The sequence below is a fragment of the Lactuca virosa genome, chromosome 5 (genome assembly GCF_052849685.1).
Source record: "Lactuca virosa cultivar CGN04683 chromosome 5, Lactuca_virosa_CGN04683_v6, whole genome shotgun sequence".
Lineage (NCBI taxonomy): Eukaryota > Viridiplantae > Streptophyta > Magnoliopsida > Asterales > Asteraceae > Lactuca > Lactuca virosa.
The window spans coordinates 388,080,111-388,097,719 of NC_136430.1; the positions used below are offsets into that span (position 1 = coordinate 388,080,111).

A 17,609-nucleotide genomic window follows, 5' to 3' on the forward strand; every position below is an offset into this window, starting at 1 on the left:
GTCATATAGACAAAAATTGGGGCCATCTTTCTCCCTCTCTCTCTCTCTCTCTCTCCAGAAAAAACCCAGCAACAACCAAAGATGTTGCCTTCTTCAGCCCATCCTCTCGTCTTCATTCTATTTTGATTGCAGACTGATCCAATCACCACCAAACCACCGCCATGGCCAGTTGAAGCAAGCCTCCGACCGCAAAGAGGACCATCAGTACTGTTCACCGGAGAAGAAGAACCGGCGAGAATCACCATTTTCCCTCCTGTCTTCATCTCTTTTCGACCTTCAAGTAGCTTCCAATCATTTTTCCTTACTCCTCCATCAATCTTAGGTACCCCCTTTTCTTTTCTGTTCAGAACTCATTCAAAAATCTCCAAGAACAGTCAACACCTGCCATGGTGGCCGGTGACATGAACAGTTCCGACGGGATGGTCCCGATGATGGGTTCGGTCCTAAACAGATATATGTAGTTCCTTATTCCGTTGTTTTTCTGTTTTGGAGGTGTTTAATTAGGTTGAAAATTAAAAAGAGTAGTTCTACGGGTCTCCTCTGGCGAGCTCCTCATCGTCATTACTCTCTTCTGGTCGTCACCTATTAGAGCAAAGAACAGCAGGAGTGATGGGTGTTGAATATCACCGGTGATGATGGGTACCACCCACCACAGCAACGGCGACGAGTGGTGGTAGCACAACAGCTCTTCTGCTTCCGCCTTTCCAATCCAACGGTGATCAAATAGGAAATAAGGTTCATATATCAGGGTTGTTTGGGGTGGGGCTGCGGTGGTTCTATGGCGGACGATGGTGGTTTCCAGTGAGGAAGAAGGTGATGGCAATGGTGGAGCAAGGTTGATTTAAGTTGAGAGAGAGAGAGAGATGGCGTGAGACCTTTTAGTTTTTTTAATTTATTAAAATATAAAAATAAATGATGTGGCATAAGGGGGTAATCGGGTTACCCCTTGTTTTCTCAAAAAGGACCTATTAGAACCGACAAAACCAAATTTGTTCCCTTAAAAAACCACTAAAAAAGTTAAGTAACTAAAAAAGTAAACCCTAGAAATTTCATAGGGCGTATTTGTCATTTTCCCTAAAAAAAAAAAAAAACAACAAATATGTTTAAAACAGAAATCAAGAAAGAAATCAAATATCCTTCTTGTTTCTTTTCTTTGATCGATAACCACAGGAACACAAAAACAATTTTTTTTTTTTGTTCTTTCTCCTTGTTCCAATCGACAAAAAGAAATCAATAAATCTTTTTTCTTGTTCTTTCTTTCAATCGACAGCTTCTCAAAAATCAAATATGGTTTTTTTTCTTCGTCTATCTTTCTTGGTTCGATGGTTCTTGGCAAGGTCGTGAAGTTTGGTTTCCAATTTGGATGTGAAAAACGAAGAAGAAGCTGCAGGATCTTCGAGGTTCTCGGGTTTTAATGGTGAAGTGGGGTTGTCGAAGATGGAGGAGCTCGATTGCAGCATTGGGGTGGTGATGATGTTCTAAAAAAAATGGCAACCAAGCAGGTGGTTCTGGTCTCGGCTTCTCGATGGCAGCAGTAGGCGAAGTTGATCGTTATCAGTGGTGTTCGAGAGGGGTTGATATAAGGTGGTGGTTGTCGGGTTGTTGGAACGAAAATGAAAGCAGTGGATGTAAGGCTTATCGGATTTTTCTTTTCTGTTGCATTTCAAATATCAGCTATTTCTTCTTCATTTCCTTTTCTTTTGTGGGTTGATGCTGGAAAACGAAGATTAATAGTGTCGGCCTTGGTTGTAAGGCGAAAACGAAGGCAGCAGTTTGTGGCTCTGGTCTCGGTTGTAAGGTGAAAACAAACGAAATCATCATTACTTAAACTCTCAAGAATTTAATTTTGAATATTTTGAAGTTAATTTTATTTTCTGGATCTGGATTTTAATTATTAAGGTTGTGCTCATATGTATTCCAGACGTCGATGTGTAATGGTGGTTATAGGCTTTTTAAAGAACATATGTGGTTTTGAATCTTCAAACTTTGTATTGAAATTTGAATGTGAAATTGAAATGAGTTTGTTTATGGACCAGAGTTGTTAAAGGAAATAATAGTACAAAGGGTTAAACCCAATTCAATTTCTCAATTTGATTTGTCACATTTTAGATCTGAACCTTGAAAAAAATCAGATAAACAGAAATTCATTGTTTTCTTATATATTTGAAGACTGAAAATAATTAAAATCATAAATAATAAATTTGGATTGAAATAGGAAGCGAATGTTATCTACAAATCACAAATCACAAGTACATTATATGTATGTTTATTAAGCTTTAACTAGGAACTATTCTTGTTTGTCAACATATGAAAGTGAATCCTCTTTAACATGAGACACAACTACACCGAAGCCTGCTTCCATGACACTAAACACCAAGTAGTCATCTTGATCAGGGTGAGAGATTCATGCAAACCTCTTTTTTCAATACGTCACCACCAAAATTCAGCCCCATAAGAAAACTTGATAGGTTGGCTGTAATGATGTTCAATGAAAATGGCTAACATTATGATATCAAATTCCTACCAGTCAAAAGTAAAGTATTACTGGTTTGGTTTTAAATAAAGTGGAGAATGAACCTTTTGAATGCTTAAAACATGTACAATAACCAAACGATAAATTTATAGATTTTTCTTATGCTACTTTTTATTTTGACAGGAAAAGATGAGTGTGAAGAAAGTGCTACCTGGTGGTGTATAGAAAGATAATGAGGCTGAACAAAAACAAAACAAGAAAAATAAAGAAAGATAAGTTGGGACTACGTTTGAGAGAGTGCTTTCTAGAAAGAGAAATAATGTGAGAGTATAATACGGGTGCTAGAGTTTATATAATGAAGAGAGTGCTTTTTGTAAAAGTTAAACATGTAATCCTATTATTTTGATTGGCTGATTCTTATTCTCAAGGATCACCGTCTTAGACCATTAAAATTAGATCCAAATCATGTAAATTAGATCCAATTGCCAAAATCCACTCTCGTATTTTAAGACTTAGTCTTAATTTTGGTGGGGCCCATATTTATAAACTTTTTATAAGAAGGTATAGATACTTGATTTTGATTGGTTTAAATCTATTGATATGGATGAGTATCCTAACCATTCAAATGAAATCCAAAGGCCAAAAATTCATCTCACTGTTTTTAAGACTTTGGTATTAAAATATGTATTATAAAATAATATATATATATATATATATATATATATATATATATATATATATATATATATATATTATTTTTGTTTTGGTTTTACTTGTGGTAAATCATTTTACAATTTAAGAATTTTGACCAAAGCTTCGGATTTTGTTACGATCTTCATCCAATTTTTTTTAGTCTTTTACAATTTCGTTCCAAAATTAGTCTTTCTTTACAAATTAACTTTTTAACAAATTATTTCAAAGTATTTTAACAAATACTATATATATAAATTTGTACAACCTTTTTAATAAACAATTTGAACTTTTTTTTTCACTTTTTACAACTTTTTTACATTTCGTAAACTTTTATTTGAACGGTTTTACAATGTTTTTAGAACCTTCTAAAAAAATTAAAAATATTTTTAAAATTGGTTTAGGTTTTTGGTCACTTAACTTTTGGTTTTGTGTTCATTTTGTCATTTAACGTTTTTTAAGTTTTAAAAGGTAATCAAACTTTTGGCTTTGTACTCATTTAGTCACTTAAATCTAATGGCCATTAAAATTAGATCCAAATCATGTAACTTAGATCTAATGGCCAAAATCCACTCTCGTATTTTAAGACTTAGTCTTAATTTTGGTGGGGCCCATAATTATAAACTCTTTATAAGAAGGTATGGATACTTGATTTTGATTGATTTAAATCTATTGACATGGATCACTATCCTAACCATTCAAATCAATTCCAAAGGCCAAAAATTCATCTCGTTGTTTTTAAGACTTTGGACTTAAAATATGTATTATCTATGTATTATAAAGTAGTATATATATATATATATATATATATATATATATATTATTTTTTTGTTTTGGTTTTACTTGTGGTAAATCATTTTACAATTTAAGAATTTTGACCCAAGCTTCGGATTTTGTTATGATCTTCATCCAATTTTTTTAAATCTTTTACAATTTCGTTCCAAAATTAGTCTTTCTTTACAAATTAACTTTTTAACAACTTATTTCAAAGTATTTTTACAAAAACAATATATATAAATTTGTACACCCTTTTTAATAAACAATTTAAACTTTTTTTTTTCACTTTTTACAACTTTTTTACATTTCGTAAACTTTTATTTGAATGGTTTTACAATGTTTTTAGAACCTTTTAAAAAAATTAAAAATATTTTTAAAATTGGTTTAGGTCATTTTTGGTCACTTAACTTTTGGTTTTATGCTCATTTTGTCATTTAACGTTTTTTAAGTTTTAAAAGGTAATCAAACTTTTGGTTTGTGCTCATTTAGTCACGTAATTTTTTGTTTTGTCACTTAACTTTTGAATTTGTGCTCATTTAATCACCTAACTTTTAAAATTGTGCTCATTTAGTCAATAAACTTAAAACAAAAAAATTAAAAGTTTAGTGACTAAATGAGCATAATTTTAAAAGTTAGGTGACTAAATGAGCACAAATTCAAAAGTTAAGTGATAAAACTAAAAGTTAAGTGACTAAATGAACACAAAGTCAAAAGTTTGATGACCTCTTAAAAATTAAAAAGATTAAGTGACCAAATTAGCACAAAACCAAAAGTTAAGTGATCAAAAATGACCTAAACACTTTAAAATTATTTCACAGTAAAAAACAGAACGAATATTCAAATAGATTGAAACCCACACAACAAACCCACATAAACAATAAATCAAACCTATAAAACCAACTTTGTATTCAACTTATATCGATTCTTTTTCTGTATTAGATCTTCAAACAGATCAATTAACGAATTTGGTTTTATGTGTCTCAATATATTATTTATGGTGTTTAGTTATAAAGGTTTCCTTCGATTTATTGTCTTGGTAGTAAATTTTTTAATAACATTCAAAAAGGTTTAAAAAAAGGTGTAAAAAATTTTAAAATATTATAAGAAAGTTATAAAGAAATGCCATAAAAAAGTTTAAAGATATTGAACAAAAGGTTATAATTTTTTTTATAGAAGGTTACAAAAAATTTCTTAAACAAAATAATTCATACAGAAAAACTAACTTTATAAAGAATTTAAAAAATAAAACTAATTTGGAAAGAACTTAAAAAAAAGTTTGGAAAGTATGTACCAAAATTGTAACAAAATTTGAAAGTTAGGTTAAAACAAAAAAAAATATAAAATGATATATTATACCTACTATAACATGTATAAAATAAAAAGAAAAAAATAATATAATAATTTAGTTTCCATTTGACGCAATAAAATCATTTTATTGCAAAAGGAGAATTTCGTATATATCCTTATTAAACATTAAAATATCATATTTATCCAACTTAATTTCTAAATATCATATTTTTCCTTTATAAATTTTCAAATATCATCTTTACCCAAATCTTATTTTTAATATTTTTAAACATTTTTTTAATAATTTTAAATCTCCATTTATATTAATCGACTATTATACCTTATTATAAATCAAATTTAGAATACCAATACTAACCACAACCATCGACTTGAGAAAGAAACCGAATTCAATCCATAATTTAGGGTTTTTCAATCACAATTTGTTGTTATATAGGCAAATCGACATTAATCAAATTAGGGTTCTTGCTTGCATAACTCTCAAAAACCATATTTGTGAATATAATTTAGAAAGCATTTCTTGGATTTTGATCGAGACTGTAATCAATTGGCATGGAAGATTCACTTTCTTAATACTTTCTTTATGTTTTTTTTTCTTTTTACAATTTTTTATATTTGAAGTGAGAAACTCCCTATATACATTGACTGAATTTTGGGATTGAAACCCACTTAATACTTTAGATTTGGTAAATCAAGTCTTCGAAGCTTTTATGATATGGTTTTATTGAAATCTCTTATAGTCTTACTCATAGGTTGTTTGACCAATTATTTACTTCGAATCCAATTTGTTCTTCAAAGTTCATAATCAACGATCACGAACATATGATTTGAAAATTAACTTTTCGTTTATATTCATGATTTGGAAGATTAATGATATTTTGAAGTTAAAGTTATAATAGGATATAATAGTCAATTAATAAAAATAAGGATTTAAAATAATTATAATATATTTAAAAATAATAAAAATAAGTAGTTTGACAAATATGATATTTTGAAAGTTTGTGAATGATAAATATGATATTTAGGAATTAGGTTGGGCAAATTTGATATTTTTGATGTTTAATAAGGGTATATATATATATATATATATGTAATTTTCCCTATTGCGAATTAAATATAGTGATAATAGTTCCTCTATAAAAAACAATGTTAAATACTTTTTAATAATAATATAATATTGACCATAAGGATTTATGTCAACCTTTTGAAATTAAGGGGTTGACCGGTTAATGACCTTGGAAGTTAATAAAGTTTTAACTTTGTCCATATTAGGTTCTTAAGGTTTTTTTTTATATATTACACCAATATTGTTGTATATAACCTTTAAAAAAAGGTAATAAGTTTTAATTTTGTCCACATTAGGTTCCTAAGATCTTTCTTTTGTACATACTACACCAACATGGTTGTTATAACCGTTTAATGACGCGCAAACAATGACACGCAGTGATTTACGATACGTAAAAGCGTGCACCCTAAAAATAATGTCATCTTTTTTAAAATTTGAAGGATAGAGAACACGCATTTATGCGTGAACTGAAATTAGTGTCAAAAAAGAAAAAAAAAAGAAATATGGAGGGTCCTATCATAAAAAGCGTGTCGTGTAAAGTTTATATATATATTTTTTTTAAGAAGGAGCGTTGTCGGTATTTTTTTAGAAAATGAAATCCCAAAAAAATTAAATACCCCGGCTGATACTCCTTCTTCTCCTTCTAAAATCCTCTGCTAAACCCTAAATCATTCATAACCATTTTCCATTCCAAAAAAATTAAACATCCCGCCTACTACCACTCGCCAAATCACCCTAAATCATAAATCCCTAAATATTAAGAACCCTAATTTGTTCTTGAGAAACGGTGCCTTAGATCAAAAACTGTGAATTCAACTTCGAATTAGTTCAGGTTCTCTCAATCAAGAACCTCCCCATTCTATAACTCAGAAAAAGCATCAATGCACGCATATTGCACCTGCGCCGGAATCAGACGTTCGTTATCCCATATGGTCATCGTCACAGCGTCGGGCTTTATCAACTCCTTCCGCAAGATCTTTCTCGTAAATTCTATCAATCCTAACCGTTCTCTCAATCAAGAAACCCTAACCTTTCTCTCTATTCACGAGCCAGTAATCGCGGCAAAGAAGATCAACAACAAAGACCAACTGCTTCGATTTCTCCCTAAAACTGGTACAACTTTTCCTAAATCCGACTTCACTCCACTCTCTGAGTTTGTTTTCTCTCTAATCGATGCATCCACCTTCTCGTCTCTCCCCCTCCACCGGGTTTTCTCTCATCTCTCTCCCCCATAGATGAATATTTTTCTTTCTTCTTTGTTCGTGCTTCCTTGTTGCAGGTGGTCTCGGTGGTGTTTGATAGTTGGAAACGCAAGCAGCAGTGAGTATACAGCAGGTCTTCCATTCCAAAAAAAAAACTTTGCACGTAATAACGAAGGTTAATTCCACATAAGGGATGGAGCCAGAAGATGTGGGTGATAAAAAACGCAATCATTGGAGCCAGAAGATGTCTCTATGGATCAAGGTTTTACTTTCAATGAGAGAGGATACACAACATTGCATTTGGATTTTAAGGATACGGACATGGATGTCGATAGAGCTCCTGATACTCAAAAGAATGTTGAATCATCTTTGTCTGTTGAAGTTTGTGAAGAGGCTATTGTGATGGCTCAAGGATCTGAACCTAATATGGCCATTCTACCTGATGCTGGTATGTATAAGATTTACTATTGTACATTATCTAGTTTTCTATTTGGAGTTTCAAACATACAATATAAATGTAATTCTCATGATCTATGAGAACTAATTCATGTTTCACTTTGCATAATCAGTTGTTGATGTGGAATCAAGTAAAATATCATCTCCTGTCATGCGGTGACCTAATTTAGATTCAAGTTGGATGATTTTACCCATGAAGATGGTATTTGAAATTTCAACTGGATGTGAGTGTTGCTTGTAGTCTTTCTGATCTCTTATGCTATGATGTGTGATGAAAGCTAGATAAAGTATTTTTCCAAGGTTCTTACATAGTTACATTTTCAGATTTTTCCAAGGTTGTGAGGTGGAGTTTAAAGGTTGTAAAGGGGTATTAATCACTTAGGTTATGTATTTTGACTATTTGGAAAGAGTTCTTTCTTGGTCATCCGTCTTCACTTTCATCTGTTGAGATATATAGAAAGCAACAGCAGCTTGTCAATCTTTGTCATTCAATTTGGACAAATGAAAATATTTGCACATGCTCTTGTTGGATTCAGAAAGGTACACTAGTAGCTACACCCCTTATTAAGAACTCTATAAAACTGTTTCTGTTTTGCTTTTCCTTTACACCCCTAATTACTTTCCTGAAGTTGAATTGGTGTGTTTGTTACTGTAGGTAATACTGGAAACTATCATTGCTGAAACATCAGTGACAATACCTGGAATTAAGTATGTGATTGATCCTGGATTGGTGAAAGTGAGGAGTTACTCTCCTGATAGTGGCATTGAGTCTCTAATTGTTGTTAAAACTTCAAAAGCTCAAGCTCTTCAAAGGAGTTAAGCACATTGATTTCACATCTACATCTACAGGGACCAAATATAAAGCCATGTCTGCATCATTAAACTAAGTGTCAAGTCAAACATTGCTTTTTTATTTTGAGATGGCAGGGAATATAATAAAATAAGATGGAAATGTGATTTGAATTTAAATTTTTTCTAATGTTGCAGTGGGCGTGCAGGGGGTGAAGGAGCTGGGAAATGCTTCCGTCTAATGTTATTTTGCAGCTTAGTGCTCTTGGTGTTGATGATATACTTGGATTTGACTTCATGGAGAAACCCGATAGGTAAATATAATGCTATATTTTTTTTTCTATGAAAGTAGGTTCATGAACAAGTGACAGTACATACTAGTAACTTTCTTTTTTCTTATGCTTCTGCTAGGAACCTAGGTGTATCTAACTTTCTTTTTTATGAAAACTTTCTTTTTATGACTCTTTGAATTATTACTTTTTGATATTTTATGGTGTATCTAACTTTCTTTTATCCTATGCTTCTGCTAGGAACCTACGAATTTTGTTATTACCTTTCCTAGATCTTGTTTTATGAAAACTTAACAGATAATGAACAACAAAGTCACATGAAGCCATTAATAAAAGCTGAAGAACAGGAAGCTGATAGCAATGATACTGATAATTTGCCTTTCTGTTTTTTTCCTCATATTTTATTTGTTTTTAGCTAATTACCAACTTACCCTTTATCTAGGAACTTTTTTTGCTGGTGGTAATAATATACCTAGGACAATACATGAGTTGATAGCACTTTCAGCCAGCCGACTTGCATGATGGGATGACAGGTGAGCTTATAGTTTTCTTGTTTCTTTTAATTACCAAATTACGTTCTGTGAAAATATATATAAAAATAGTTTTTATTGTCTTTTTGAGTTAGTTGGCATCAATATTTTTGAGAAATCTGATGGAATTTGTTCCTCTATTGTTACTGTAAATGTCAGTACATGTTGGCATAAATCAAGGCTATGGTGATAGCCTTGATTATTGCTCTTTAACTTATTTTTCGTTGTTCCCATCGAATTTGGATGTCTTTCCATGAATTTGTTTAAGAACCTGCTAAATAAAAGATCATCAATCATGGAAGTAAAGTCAATGACATTAATAGTTTGAAAACAGATTTTGGATACATTAGTTTCTCTTCACTACAGCAATTACAGATGGACCTAAATAGTTTCAAATGAAAATAGGTCATTACAGATCATCACTCTGTGCATATCTTTTATCAGGATGAAAATAGATTCCGAGTAGAATCTTTTGTTTTGCTCATGTTCTAACCATCATACTTATCTCGGTTGTAGGTTCGGAAGTTTGTTCTGAAAATACATCAGCAGCAACGATTGGCATAATCAAGGTTTGACATCTTCTAAAAAATATTCTGACTTCCTACTTTGTCCCATACCTATTCAGTTGTTTTTTTTAACTAATTGATTCTTTGCAGTCGTTAATCGGGCTTAGGGTGATGCTTGGTACTTGAATGAAGTTATTTTGAACCCACTTCTCTTGATAGACTTGGACTTCCTTATTTGATTCAGATATGCACATCTACTTCCCAATGATGATGAAGCATTTGAGCATTATAATGTTTTTTCAGCAAAGCGACTTGATTTGGGCTATTGCTTACAAATTTTTGGACTGCAGCATATATATATATATATATATATATATATATATATATATATATATATATATATATATAGTGGCTGACATACATGTACTCGATCACATATTTGAACATTCCAATGTTCTAATAATACAAATCAGCAGCATATTTGATTTACTCTTAACTGTTGTAGCTGGACCTAAGAATATGTATTATGATATTCTTATTCTTTACACTACAAAGAGAGGTTAAAACAAATTATTAACCGAGGCTGTAGAGGCTGACATACATGTACTCGATCACATAGAACTTAGCATGTGGTCTTTAATCAATTCCTGTAACCAAACATTATTAATATCTCATCATTACAAGGTTATGACAGATGTTCATGTTTTTTCTCATTTTCAATGCATTCCCACTTAGGCATTATATGCCAGTGACATGGTTTTGTGTTCTTTTAGGCAAAGTGGATGGTGGAACTGATGGGTTTGAGCCAAAACAACATCCTATGTGCTCATGTCAACCCTAAAGCTTGGATCTAGGCTTCTCTATTGTACATGCAATTCATCCAAGACTTATGAATCCTAGATCTCGCATACATATTTCGAAATTATCATATGGAAACAGATCTAGATGATTACCTCTTCAACAATGACTTGAATCTTCTTGTCTTGGAGCTTAGAGTCACAAATGTCACTCCTCTAATGGCTTACAAACACCACACAAACAAGAGGATGATATTGAAGAGAGGGGAGAGACACAATTTTGGCTATGGAACTCTATAGGGTTTCAAAGAGGGGAGAGACACAATTTCGGCTATGGAACTCTATAGGGTTTCAAGTGGCTGAAAACTGATGCCCTAGGGGTTCTATATATACTTGTGCTGCTAGGGTTTCAGTCAAAACCCTAATGGACAGCTTAGGCCTTAAGCAATCCAAGGAAACTTCTAGAATAGGGCCCTTATGGCCGAAATTAGGATGGACACATCCCTAATTTCGTCCATGCCTAGTCCATAAGGCTTCTCAGCCCAATATCCAACTATCACACATTTGACAGTTTAAGTCCCCGTTATTTAATTAATATCTTTTAGCCACATAATTAATTCTTGTATAATATTAATTAAACTATATGATTTCTCCTTTAATATATTATTCATATAATATATTAATAAACCATAATAACCTCTCTTCATAAATCACCCTGTCAAGTTGCTCTGGTGAAGACAACCCAAAAGGACCATGCACAACCGGGTAAAGTACTTACCAAATATAGTTACGAGCTTAGACACTAATCCAACAGTCTTCCACGTGGATAAGTCTAGTAACTATAATGTAGGTACAATCCGATTAGCAATCGTAGCTCTCAAAGACGCTGTCGAACTCTGATCTTATCAGTAACCTGTCCTTTAGATAAGGAATCGTATAGTCCTCCGTTCTAGATATCGTGTGGATAATTACATGGAACATAATCACACTTATTGTCCAGCAGTTTGTTTCTCGATCTCTGATTTGTCTGACATAGAACTTAATTGAACATATCAATTCAGTCCTGACCGGGGCCGACACATAAGTCAAACCAAATCATCGAGGGGCTCAGATATCACTTTTACCCTCTTAGGATAAAAGGAACATATAAACTTCGACTTATATGCATTTACCATTCACTCATCAATTTATGCACAACAATGTGTTTTATAACATCAAGTTACTGATGTGTTTACGCATTATCAATGCACAACCAACTTGCAAATAATAAACCATATATCTTGGTTTTAAAACCATATGATATTATCGTCTTGCGATCACTCGAGATAAATTCCATGAAGTGATACCATCAAGCGTGGGTCTAATCCAATGCTCAAATCCTGTTCATAAGCACCCATGAACGTTGTAGCACACTTTTGCTATGTCTAATACACTTTAGACAATCTACACACCAATTCATGACAATCTTCTTTCATACCTACTCCCAAAGTATGAGCGACTGTGGAACGTTCGAATAATCTTATCATTCAGGAAGTCAAAAAACATGCAAAGTGAAACAATAGGTAAATAATCAATATAAGACAGTTACATTACTTATAAATAATACTCTTTTATTTAATCATCAAATGTCAATTACATTTATCTATTACACGTTTCGAAGCTATCAATTCTAAACTAATATCGTTCTTCAGCCCGATGCTCCTAGCGTGCTGCAAGTGCTTAACCCTATTCAGTCCCTTCGTAAGGGGATCTGCCGGGTTATCTTCTGACGATACCCTCTTCACTACGAGGAGCCTTCTTTTACCCGATGTCTAATGAAATGATATTTCCTGTCGATATGTCGAGATCTGCCATGATCCATCGGTTCCTTGGTCAAGGCAACTGCTCCTTCATTATCACAGAAAATTTACATGGGCTCCTTTATGGCCGACACAACTCCAAGGTCTCCAATGAAGTTCTTCAACCATATCGCCTCCTTTGACGCTTCGCTCGCCGCTATGTACTCTGATTCGCACGTTGAATCAGCTACGGTCTCCTGCTTGGAACTTTTCCAAGTCACTGCTCCTCCATTAAGAGTAAAGACCAAACCCGACTGTGAACAGTAGTTGTCCCTGTCGGTCTGAAAACTGGCGTCACTATACCCTCGCACCCTTAAGTCATCACTCCCACAGACTACTAGAAACCATTCCTTGGTCCTCCGAAGGTACTTAAGAATATTCTTGACTGCGGTCCAATGTGCTTTGCCAGGGTTCCCCTGATATCTGCTGACCATGCTCAAAGCGAAGGCCACATCAGGGCGAGTACAAGTCATAGCAGACATAATCGAGCCAACTGTGGAAGCGAATGGTACTCGGCTAATCTCTGCTATCTCGACTTCGGAACTCGGGCTTTGAGTCTTACTCAACTTGGCATTACTTTGGATTGGTAACTCCCCTTTCTTAGAATTCTCCATACTAAAACGCTTTAGCACCTTGTCCAAGTAAGTGTTCTGACTAAGTCCTATTAGTCTCTTACTTCTATTTCTCACTATCCTTATTCCCAAAATATAGGCAGCATCTCTGAGGTCCTTCATAGCGAAGCACTTCCTAAGCCAGGACTTGACTTCCTGCAGGGTTGGGATGTCATTTCCTATGAGTAGTATGTCATCGACATACAATACGAGGAAGCTCACTATACTCCGACTAGCTTTAACATATACACATGATTCATCCTCGCTTCGCATAAAACCAAACTCTTTGACTTTCTCTTCGAAACAAAGATTCCATCTGTGAGATACTTGCTTCAATCCATAAATGGATTTTTCAAGCTTGCACACTCTATTGGGGTGCTTCGCATCGACAAAACCCTCTGGCTGATCCTCAGCCAACTTCCCATTAAGGAAAGCGGTTTTGACGTCCATCTGCCATATTTCATAGTCATGAAATGCAACAATGGCTAGCATCACCCTAATAGATTTTATCTTCGCAACCGGTGAGAAGGTCTCATCATAGTCAACTCCGGGAGTTTGAGTGAAACCCTTCGCAACCAATCGCGCCTTATTGGTGTGTACATTCCCATTCATGTCGGTCTTCTTCTTGAAGATCCATTTGCACCCGACCGTCTTACGACCTGACACATTGTCAACCAAATTCCAAACTTGGTTGTCATACATGGACTGAATCTCGCTGTCCATAGCCCCTTTTCCATTTTGCAGACTCCGGACCCGCCATGGCTTCCTTGTAGCTGTTAGGTTCGTCCAAATTTACTAGTGTACTATCACTAATGAACGTATCCCCTTCTGTAGTAATATGAAAACCATAAAACTGGGGTTGAACCCTAACTCTTTCGGAACGTCTAAGAGGTAAGGACTCGTCAATCGGTTCAACCGGAGTTTCCTCCTCGGGTTGAGCGCTAGTGTTATAGGTTCCTTCATTGTTCGATTCTTGAAGCTCTTCAAGATGGACTTGTCTCCCACTGTCCCCTTGGCTTATGAGTTCTCGCTCTCGGAAAACCCCTCTCCTCGCAACGAAGACAACATTGTCACTCGGTCTATAGAAGAGATATCCAAAGGACTTCTGCGGGTAGCCGATGAAAATACACCGCTCACTACGAGGTTTGAGCTTGTCGTGAGTCTCTCGTCTTACGAAAGCCTCGCAACCCCAAACCTTGATATGTGCCAACGAGGGAGCTTTCCCTGTCCACATCTCGTGAGGTGTTTTGGCAACCTTCTTCGTAGGGACTAAGTTAAGGATATGGGCGATAGTCTCTAAGGCATACCCCCAGAATGAGATAGGTAGCGAAGCACGACTCATCATGGAACGAACCATGTCCAGCAGGGTTCGATTACGCCTCTCAGCCACACCATTCAACTGCGGTGTCCTAGGTGGCGTCAATTGCGAAACAATTCCGCATTCCTTGAGGTAGTCGTGGAATTCAAGACTTAGGTACTCTCCACCTCGATCGGATCGAAGCATCTTGATTTTCCTGCCCAACTGATTCTCCACTTCTTGTTTAAACTCTTTGAACTTTTCAAAGGTTTCTGACTTATGTCTGATTAAGTAGATATAGTCGTATCTGCTATAACCGTCGGTAAAAGTCACGTAGAAGCGGCACACATCCCTTGTGGTGGATCTAATGGGCCCACATGCATCGGTATGTATGAGATCCAATAAACCCTCACCCATCGCACAAGTGCCAGTGAAGGGTGACTTGGTCATCTTTCCAAGTAAAGAAGACTCGCACACGTCATCGTCCCTTAGGTCGAATGACTCCAACACTCCATCCTTTTGGAGTTGGGCTATGCGCTTCTTGTTGACATGTCCAAGACGACAATGCCACAAGCATGCTTTATCCAAATCATTGGAAGAATCAATACACAACACATCATTTCCTAAATTGTCTACAACCATCACAGTTTCATATATTCCATTACAAGGCAATGCTTCAAAATAGAAAACACCATTAAGATAAGCATTAATAGAATCCTTTTCATTATCAAATGAATATCTAAATCCTTGTCTATACAAACCATGAAATGAAATGATGTTTCTTGCCATATCTGGCGAATAGCAACAATTATTTAAATCTAATCCTAATCCACTACTGAGCACTAAAGAGTAAACTCCGATCTTGGTGACAGACGACGATCTTCTGTTCCCCATGATTAGATTTATCTTCCCATGCTCCACATCCTTATTTCTTCTTAGGCCCTGCAAATCAGAACAAATGTGAAAACCACATCCTGTATCAAGTACCCAAGAAATAACATGTGATGAATCATTAGATTTAATAGTGTAAGTACCTGCGTAGGACGACTTGATCTTTCAATCCTTGATATCTTGCAGATATTTCGGGCAACTTCGTTTCCAATGCCCTATTTCGTGGCAGTGGTGGCACTCTGCCTCCTTGGGGTTGGAGTTGGGTTTAGCAGAACCAACATTGGTTCCACTAGAAGAGGTACCATCATGGGACATTCCCTTATGGTGGCCCTTTGAGGGAGCCTTCCTCTTCTTCCCCTTTCCTTGCCCAATTGCCAAGACTGGGGCAGCATCAGGAGTTGGAGTTGATGCAACATATTTGTCTTTGAGGTTGCTCTCAGCAGTCCTTAATAAGCCCTGAAGCTTGCTCAAAAAAACCCCCTCCTTGTTCATGTGGTAGGTCATGCATAACTGGTTGTAGCAGGGAGGCAAGGAGTGAAGGATGATGTCAATTGCCAGCTCTTCATCAAAGTTAACATTTAACTTTAGTAGACGGTCAACATATCTCTGCATCTTTTGTAGATGAGCAGTAAGGGACTCTCCATTACCCATTTTGGCAGTGATCATCGAAGTGATGATCTCGTACCTTTCTTGCCTAGCGCTTTGGTGGTACCGGTCCAACAGATCTTGATGCATCTCATAGGGGTACATGTCCTCATAGGACTTCTGGAGTTCTGCAGTCATAGTCGCCAGCATGATGCAATGGACTTTCGTGGCATCACGCTCATGGGCCTCAAAGGCAGCGATTTCTTCAGCAGAGGCAGTGTTGATGTTGATTTCCTTCAGCTTCTCATCGAGGACATACTCTTTGTCCTCGTAACGAGTGACCATTCGGTGGTTGTGGATCCAATCATTGAAATTGGACCCGTCAAAGATCACTCTCCCACACATGTTCATGAGAGAGAACGAGCCAAAGGAATTTGAGCCGGAAGCGTTGTTCACGTTAGACATCTGAAATAGAAAAAGACAAACTTTGATTAGAAATAAATCCCCGATTAAACACCCAAATGAGAAATCAGGGCTAGGATCCAACAACATTATTTACAAATTAGAAGAGGGATGCCGTAATCTAACAAGCAAATAATTTGAAGGTAAGTGAATGACGATTCACTAATTTCCACCATGAAAAACAAATTAAAGATAAGTTTTAAATGTATTGAAAACTCCTAGATCTTTTTAGATTCATTGAACTTTTCAATGACATGTTTAAATCTCGATATGCCCCTCAAGTTTGTGACTGGGATGCCGAGGATCACAAAGCGGGTGTGAATAACCATGCAAATATACATGGTGCCCCCAATGTTACAGTCACCTTTTCGACGTGCCGGTTAACCACACACGCTCCATCGAACTATGAAAAACATCGAGTCACCCTTTTCAACCTTTGCTTAGAGCCCAGTTAGTGTGCCGGTTAACCACACACGCTACACTAACATCTTAGAAATGGTACAAAGTGTAATTTCATGGAATTGCATCAATTCACTTTTGCCTAAAGTAACTAAGATTGTGAATTTTTTTGAAAAAGCATTTAGGTACTTTATAAATTCATTATACTTTTAATGAGGAAAGTTTACCCTATCTTACCCGTTCGGCTAACGACCCTTCACCAATCAAGGAAGCGGTAGGTGAGAGTGGACACCCATTAAACGACCATTTTATAGGCCATAACCTTATACCCCCCCCCCCCCCTCCCCTCTTATAGATCGGTTTCGTGAATGAGGCCTACTAACGGTAAGACTAGCATTTAAGTTATATATATATATATATATATATATATATATATATATATATATATATATATACTATCCGTTTACCCGCGCTAAGCGACGAGTATTTTTTTCGTTGATGGGTTTATAAATTATGTGTTTCATTAATTTATTTCGACTACATGTTCAATATACGGTACTAATAAATAATAATTATGTACTATTTGGGATTTTTTTTTAGTTTTAGTATTTTAAACATAAAGTTATTCTTATTATCCATTCTTTA

The 17,609-nt window shown here is 35.2% G+C and overlaps 2 protein-coding genes and 1 long non-coding RNA gene across 8 annotated transcripts; 2 read left to right on the forward strand and 1 right to left on the reverse strand.

Annotated features, from left to right (window-relative positions):
• Window positions 1–1,157: 1,157 nt before the first annotated feature.
• On the forward strand, window positions 1,158–2,964 carry LOC145113650 (uncharacterized). Its single transcript, XR_013710821.1, has 2 exons — window positions 1,158–1,798; window positions 2,657–2,964. It is a non-coding gene; the product is annotated as an uncharacterized LOC145113650 (long non-coding RNA).
• Window positions 2,965–6,898: 3,934 nt separating this feature from the next.
• Window positions 6,899–10,797, forward strand: LOC145117709 (pre-mRNA-splicing factor ATP-dependent RNA helicase DEAH10-like). Of its 6 annotated transcripts, none has more exons than XR_013712759.1 (9): window positions 6,899–7,424; window positions 7,591–7,961; window positions 8,083–8,193; window positions 8,294–8,509; window positions 8,625–8,858; window positions 8,957–9,072; window positions 9,491–9,581; window positions 10,095–10,147; window positions 10,235–10,797. XR_013712759.1 is itself a non-coding variant. In XM_079054019.1 (9 exons), exons 4-6 carry the CDS (start codon window positions 8,471–8,473, stop codon window positions 8,998–9,000), a joined length of 243 nt encoding a protein of 80 aa, XP_078910145.1. In that variant the 5' UTR covers window positions 6,899–7,424; window positions 7,591–7,961; window positions 8,083–8,193; window positions 8,294–8,470; the 3' UTR covers window positions 9,001–9,072; window positions 9,491–9,581; window positions 10,095–10,147; window positions 10,235–10,797. The 6 variants fall into 6 exon arrangements, 2 of the variants coding, with proteins under 2 accessions (XP_078910145.1, XP_078910144.1); XR_013712761.1 differs by having other exon boundaries at window positions 8,968–9,072; XR_013712760.1 differs by having other exon boundaries at window positions 8,625–8,837.
• Window positions 10,798–15,379: 4,582 nt separating this feature from the next.
• On the reverse strand, window positions 15,380–16,661 carry LOC145117545 (uncharacterized). Its single transcript, XM_079053837.1, has 2 exons — window positions 15,662–16,661; window positions 15,380–15,569 (listed from the first exon to the last, which is right to left on the reverse strand). The coding sequence occupies exon 1, from the start codon at window positions 16,653–16,655 to the stop codon at window positions 15,684–15,686; it is 972 nt and encodes a 323-aa protein (XP_078909963.1). The 5' UTR covers window positions 16,656–16,661; the 3' UTR covers window positions 15,380–15,569; window positions 15,662–15,683.
• Window positions 16,662–17,609: the final 948 nt, after the last annotated feature.